At 34.5% G+C, this 6,595-nt stretch overlaps 2 protein-coding genes across 2 annotated transcripts; both read left to right on the plus strand.

Annotated features, from left to right (window-relative positions):
- Positions 1–59: 59 nt before the first annotated feature.
- On the plus strand, positions 60–558 carry LOC105314928 (peptidyl-Lys metalloendopeptidase-like; the record flags this gene model as incomplete). Its single annotated transcript, XM_011409367.1, has 1 exon — positions 60–558. A coding segment is annotated over one exon (499 nt), but the record flags the coding sequence as incomplete, so codon positions are not given.
- Positions 559–4,552: 3,994 nt separating this feature from the next.
- Positions 4,553–5,760, plus strand: LOC105314929 (extracellular protease-like). Its single transcript, XM_011409368.2, has 2 exons — positions 4,553–4,663; positions 4,714–5,760. The coding sequence occupies exons 1-2, from the start codon at positions 4,608–4,610 to the stop codon at positions 5,711–5,713; spliced, it is 1,056 nt and encodes a 351-aa protein (XP_011407670.2). The 5' UTR covers positions 4,553–4,607; the 3' UTR covers positions 5,714–5,760.
- The last annotated feature ends 835 nt before the right edge of the window (positions 5,761–6,595 follow it).

Consider the following 6,595-nt stretch of genomic DNA (forward strand, 5'->3'; position numbering starts at 1 on the left):
AAACCAAAGAGACAAGAAGTAAAAATCGATTACACTGTCCATCTCCAATCTTGTACCAGTGCCAGTTTTTCTGGTGGCAATAATCAGAATTCTGCAACACTCACTGCTCATAAGAAGCTCTGCTCTGGATCTGATACAGCTAAAGGTAAAGTTGGCAAAGGTATTGGCATATCTACTACATGGTTTGGTAAATATAAAGCTAGAAGGACAGCTAAGGCTAAGAAAGTATATACAAAAATAAAAAGTGGACTAACTAAAACTGCTGTAACATACTACAACAATGGCCCAGACTGTGAACCTAACGAGTATGCCTATGTATGGTCAAATATTAAAGATACTGTCTATCTTTGTAACCTGTACTACAATATTCAAACGTCTTGCAGTAAGACTAAGGAAAGCAAGGAAGGTACTCTGCTTCATGAATGGTCCCATAGTTTTGCCGGTACTAAAGATATTGAGTATGGTCGTACTGATTGCAAGAATTTGGCTAAAAAAAAGCCCAGTAAAGCAGTCAAAAATGCTGATAGTTACGCGTATCACTATTGTGATGCTCAGTAATGGAGCTCATCAGCTAAAAGCCAAGAACTTTAGGACTCATGCAACACTATAGGACATGCACAGTTTATTTTTGTTGCTTTAGGCCTCTTTTTGCTTAACTGTAATATTACATTTTTGATTAATTAATTATCTTGACTTAATGATCATTAATAAAATTGAATTAAAAATATCAAAACTGAGCATATAGGCATGCGACAATAAGCAAGAGTACTCTGGCAATTAGACACAGACCATACGTGCATGTACATGTACATACCATAACTACATGCATGACTTAAACCCAATTTTTGAGTAACTTAAAAAAATTAATTTCGATTGGAATCAGCTCAAACTATCTACAAAACATACATGTAAGTGCATGTACATTGTACATGTATATGCATCAGAAAATGTAATAAAATGGAGAATCCTCTCCTAGTCAATTCTAGTCAATGACCCTGTACTCTTGTACTACAGCACAGGACCTAAGTTCAATTTTGGAGCAACTTTAAAAACTAAAAAAATCCAATTTTGATTGGAATGAGCTCAAACTTTTTAAACAAGATAAGTACCATATTTCCTCAAATAAGAGCCTAGGCACTTATTGCTTATCAGAGGAAAAATCGCAACAAAAATAACAAATGCCAAAACTTGGATTCTAATTCATGACCTTGTGATATCAGGATGACAGATGAAAAGTTATAAGGCCTTTCTACACTTGTCCACTTTGGATCCAGAATTGCAGCCTACTAAAATAGAATCCTCTTTGGTTCTGCTCACGCTAAGCTACTTTGAAAAGAATTGAAAGTGAATTAAACTGCATTGGCTTGTACAGGTCATGAATAATTAATTAAGATCAATCTACTTCAATCCACCTCTGGATGTGGATTGCTTCAATCCTGATTCAAGACAAGTGTCAACAAGCTAATCCTGCTTTAATCCTGGATTTTGTCTAAATTCTGGATCCAAAGTGGACAGGTGTAGAAAGGCCTTTAGGCTATTTGGACCATTACCAAGCATACATGTAGTTGCACATAATACTGGGTAAATATGCATATTTATAGTTGTAATAATATTATATTAGTGATAGGCATTTATTTGAGTCGGGCACTTATTCAAGGAAATACAAGTACATGTACATGTGTATCAAGAAAAATATTTAAATGACAAATTCCCTCCTTTTTAATTTAGATGAAACTTGTCCAAATACTGTGTACTAGATGTACTGTACATGTAGTTGGTTTGTTCTGTACATCACTTCAAACAGGGTTCCCCACAAAGCATGCTTAAGTGAGCTAAACAGTTGATAAAAACTACAGGACAAAATATCACATAAATATTACTTATCATAAGCCACTTATAAGAAGAAAAAAACTTCAGTTTTTTTCAGTCACATGTCATGCTAAGGCCATTTTTATTACAAAGAAGCCACACCGCTAATAATAATAGGCAATTTTACATGCAATCTTAGCTGCTTGCATTTAAATAAATAAAATCTATCAAGACAACAGTATCTTTGCCATGATAATAGGTATTAGTTTTTTATAGCTCTTTGACTTGAGTTGGTACTGAACTTACACTATTAAAAGCAATGGATCATGGTCATTATCTCTAACATGCTGCATGATGGAGATGAAGCCCATGATTCATTGCTTTTAATAGTCCATAAATGCAAGGGCAACTGCAGCGAGTCCAAGCACTGCAGGTGTCTCATTAAGGTATTTTTATGGCAACATTTCTCGTTACACAGTACATACATGTATATTTGACAAAAATGAATTTGGCCATAAAATAAAGAAATCCTGTTTTGACAGCATGTTACCTGTAACATCAGAGCAGCCACAAATTGGCTGGGATTTACATTTTTACAAGTATATGCAACATTTGTAGTTGCCAATAATGGAACAGGATATGGCAATGTGATGCTTATTACATAATCAATGTAAATGTTGCCTGAATGCATAGTGATTGGTGTGTATGCAGAACCAACTATTATGTACTCTTGGTAGAACTTAATAAAAACCTTGCATATGTCTTAGCAAGAGTACATAATTAAGTAATAGGGTACATGATATGTTTACATGTTAATGTTTGGTTAAAAACAAGCCCAGTAGAGCAGTCAAAAATGCTGATAGCTACGCGTATCACTATTGTGATGCTCAGTAATGGAGCTCATCAGCTAAAATCCAAGAAATTCAGGACTCATGCAACACTATAGGACATGCACAGTTTATTTTTGCTGCTTTAGGCCTCTTTTTGCTTAATATTTTTGATAATTATTTTGGCTTAATGATCATTAATAAAATTTAAATTAAAATTATTAAAATTGAGCATATAGACAAGTGACAATAAGCAAGAGTACTCTTGCAATTAGACATAGACCAAACATGCATGCGACCATGATACATTAGTACAGTGCTGATTAATAAACCACATTAGGCAAATCAGATTGTAGCAAGACTAGTGAAAGCAAGGAAGATACCATACAGAAGTTTTATTTTGTTGGTATAAAATTTTGTGAATTTGTTCAGATTTGCCATTTTTTGATGTAAATTTTTGCAAATCTTACTTTCTGCAGCCATTCTTCCTAGTGTGCCACATCTCTATTGCGGAATTTAATCTCATGAATTTAATGAAAATGTGAAATTAACTTTCAGTAAAATATAACTCCTATACCATACACTTAATCATGATTGAATGTATTCCATTGTGACAACCAAGCCTAATAATTAGTTCCTGGATAATGCATCATCATTTAGGTGTGGTCTTCTATTTTAAAGGATGTGTTTTGCAGCAATCATTGTTCATTGACAAGCAAAGTCTACAGCAATGTCAGAAACATAACCACTACTTCCAAAGAGAAGTGAAAGGTTAGCATGCCAATAAACTGCATACTGTCATTGTGCATGTACATGTATGCACATACATGTACATGCAGTCATTGTACAATTAAAGGTAGACCTCAAGGTAACATCAAATTTGCCAAATTTAACTGACTCCCTTCAAAATTTCCTGCTATATGGTAGTCCTCTTTTTTGCAATTTGCTTTCTTATTATATGAAACATAAGATGTACATGTACATGTACATTGTAATTGTAATGATTCTGTTTCTTTGAAAAGCAGTGAAGGCAATTAAGGTACACAATCCATGGCTTTTGTGAAAAATGGCTCCAAGTTAATTACATTTTCTGATGCATATTGATGTCCTTATGCTGTGAAGAATGTTTGAGCTGATTCTGAAAATTTTTTTTGAATTATGAAATTTTTTTAGGCAGACCAATTTTTGCAAAGAAAGCAAAGGCTATAGCCCATGGTTTTTTTTCCAAAATATGGCTCCAAAACCATCCCAAAGTTTTATTATTACATTTTCTGATGCATATTGATGTTGTTAGGGACAAATAATGGTTATGTACTGATTTGCTTCAAGGTTTATTGACTGTTATATGCAAGATGTATTATATTAGCACTTATCAATCTGATATTACATGTAAAGATGTAATACTTACAGTAAATGTATGTTTAGCTTTGTGGTTATTATTACTGTGTATGAATATTGTTATCCATCATATAAGTTCTGATGCAGGCACATTCTGTGGTTGTTACTTGTTGCAGTTGTTATAGTCTTATTCTTTGAATGCTTCTTGTTTTTGTTCTCTTTCTCTCTCTCTCTCTTCCTCTCTCTTGTATTTACTTGCAAACTCTAACATGTTAATACTAGAGGAAGTGAATACTCTAGTTATACTCATTTCACTGGAAAGTTAGATAGTGTACGTAGTAGCTTGGCCATGCACTTTAACTGTTGAAATTCTAAGTATAAAGTCATAGGTACATGCACTTTAACTGTTGAAATTTTAAGTATAAAGTCATAGGTATATACAAAGACCTTTTGTTCAAAATGATTAATGTCATGCAGCTAGCCTCTGATTGGTCAGTTTTTGTTTAATTGCTAATGAATATTGATGAGGTACCTAATACTATATAAAGAGGTGACCAACAGCAGTGAATCACTTCTCACTAAAACAAGAAATCATCTCATAAGAAGGAATACTGTCTATCAAGGAAAGGAATCATGAAGGCTCTACTCTCACTCTTCTGTCTGGTTACTTACCTGACCTGTGCTCTGAGGTATGTTACTACAATATCAAATCAATGTTACTTTTCTCTTGTACATGCAGTGCTAATGGCTGGCCAGTCTCTCTTGACATGTCTTGTAATAAAGCTCTTTCTGCAGTTGCTTGCTCTTTTGAGTTTACCAACAATGCAAATGAGGATCTTTATCTACTCAAACGTAACACTCCTCTTGAAGGACTCAGATCTCAATTTGTTTCTGTCTCTCTTGACGGTCGTTCACTGGAATATGAAGGCATGTATGTGCGTCGTGCCCCTCCTGCAAAGGAAAATTTTGTTTTCTTGAAGGCAGGTGAAAGTATTTCTGCAACAGTCCAAATCACTGATGCCTTTAGCATTGATACTGATGGTCTCTACACTGTACAATACAGTAGACCTTTACAGTATCTGTCAGTGAATGAGATGAGTGCAATGTCTATTGATCAGCTCAAGGAATCGTTTGTACATGAATCCGTTCAACTTTACTTAAAAGACACTTCTGTTCTCTCGAAACCAAAAAGACAAGAAATAAAAATCGATTACACTGTCCATCTCCAATCCTGTAGCAGTGCCAGTTTTTCTGGTGGCGATAATCAGAATTCTGCAACACTGACTGCTCATAAGAAGCTCTGCTCTGGATCTAATACAGCTAAAGGTAAAGTTGGCGATAATATTACTATATCCACTACATGGTTTGGTGCATATGATGCTGGAAGGACAGCTGAGGCTAAGGAAGTATATACAGATATAAATAATGGACTATCTACGACTGCTGTAACATACTACAACAATGGCCCAGACTGTGAAGCTGACGAGTATGCCTATGTATGGTCAAATATTAAAGATACTGTCTATCTTTGTAACCTGTACTACAATATTCAAACGTCTTGCAGTACATCTGCTGAAAGCAAGGAGGGTACTCTGCTTCATGAATGGTCCCACAGTTTTGGTGATACTGAAGATTATGAGTACGGTCGTACTGATTGCAAAGATTTGGCTCAAAACAATCCTGATAGAGCAGTCAATAATGCTGATAATTTCGCGTATCACTATTGTGATGCTCAGTAATGGAGCTCATCAGCTAAAAGCCAAGAACTTTAGGACTCATGCAACACTATAAGACATGCACAGTTTATTTTTAGGCCTCTTTTTGCTTAGCTGTAATATTACATTTTTGATTAATTAATTATCTTGGCTTAATGATCATTAATAAGATTGAATTTACAATATCAAAATTAAGCATATAGACATGCGACAATAAGCAAGAGTACTCTGGCAATTAGACATAGACCATACATGCATGTACATGCACATGCCATAATTACATGTATGACTTATGTACATGCCATAACTACGTGCATGACTTGAACCCAATTTTGAGTAACTTTAAAAATTCATAAAAAAATTAATTTCGATTGGAATCAGCTCAAACTATCTACACAACTGAACTTACATGTAAGTGCATGTACATGTATATGCATCAGAAATGTAATAAAATGGAGAATTCTCTCCTAGTCAATTCTGGCCAATGACCCTGTACTACAGCACAGGACCTTGGCCCGATTTTGGAGCAATTTTAAAAACTAAAAAAATCCAATTTTGATTGGAATGAGCTCAAACTTTTTAAACAAGATAAGTACCATATTTCTTCAAATAAGAACCTAGGCACTTATTGCTTAACAGAGAAAAAATCACAACAAAAAATAACAAATGCCAAAACTTGGTTTCTAATTCACGACCTTGTGATATCAGGATGACAGATGAAGTTAGGCTATTTGGACCACTCTAAGCATACATGTAGTTGCACATAATACTGGGTAAATATGCATATTTATAGTTGTAATATATTAGTGATAGGCATTTATTTGAATAGGGCCCTTATTCAAGGAAATGCAAGTACATGTACACATACATGTGTATCAAGAAAATATTTAAATGACAAATTCCCTC

This window comes from Amphimedon queenslandica, unplaced genomic scaffold (genome assembly GCF_000090795.2).
Source record: "Amphimedon queenslandica unplaced genomic scaffold, v1.1 AMPQUscaffold_12257, whole genome shotgun sequence".
Lineage (NCBI taxonomy): Eukaryota > Metazoa > Porifera > Demospongiae > Haplosclerida > Niphatidae > Amphimedon > Amphimedon queenslandica.

What these genes read in the sequence shown, in the direction of transcription:
- LOC105314929 (XM_011409368.2), top strand. Translation starts at nt 4,608, where the DNA reads ATGAAGGCTCTACTCTCACTCTTCTGTCTGGTTACTTACCTGACCTGT. An exon ending in TACCTGACCTGTGCTCTGAG is followed by an intron (nt 4,664 to 4,713) that starts GTATGTTACTAC and finishes TTGTACATGCAG; the next exon opens with TGCTAATGGCTGGCCAGTCT.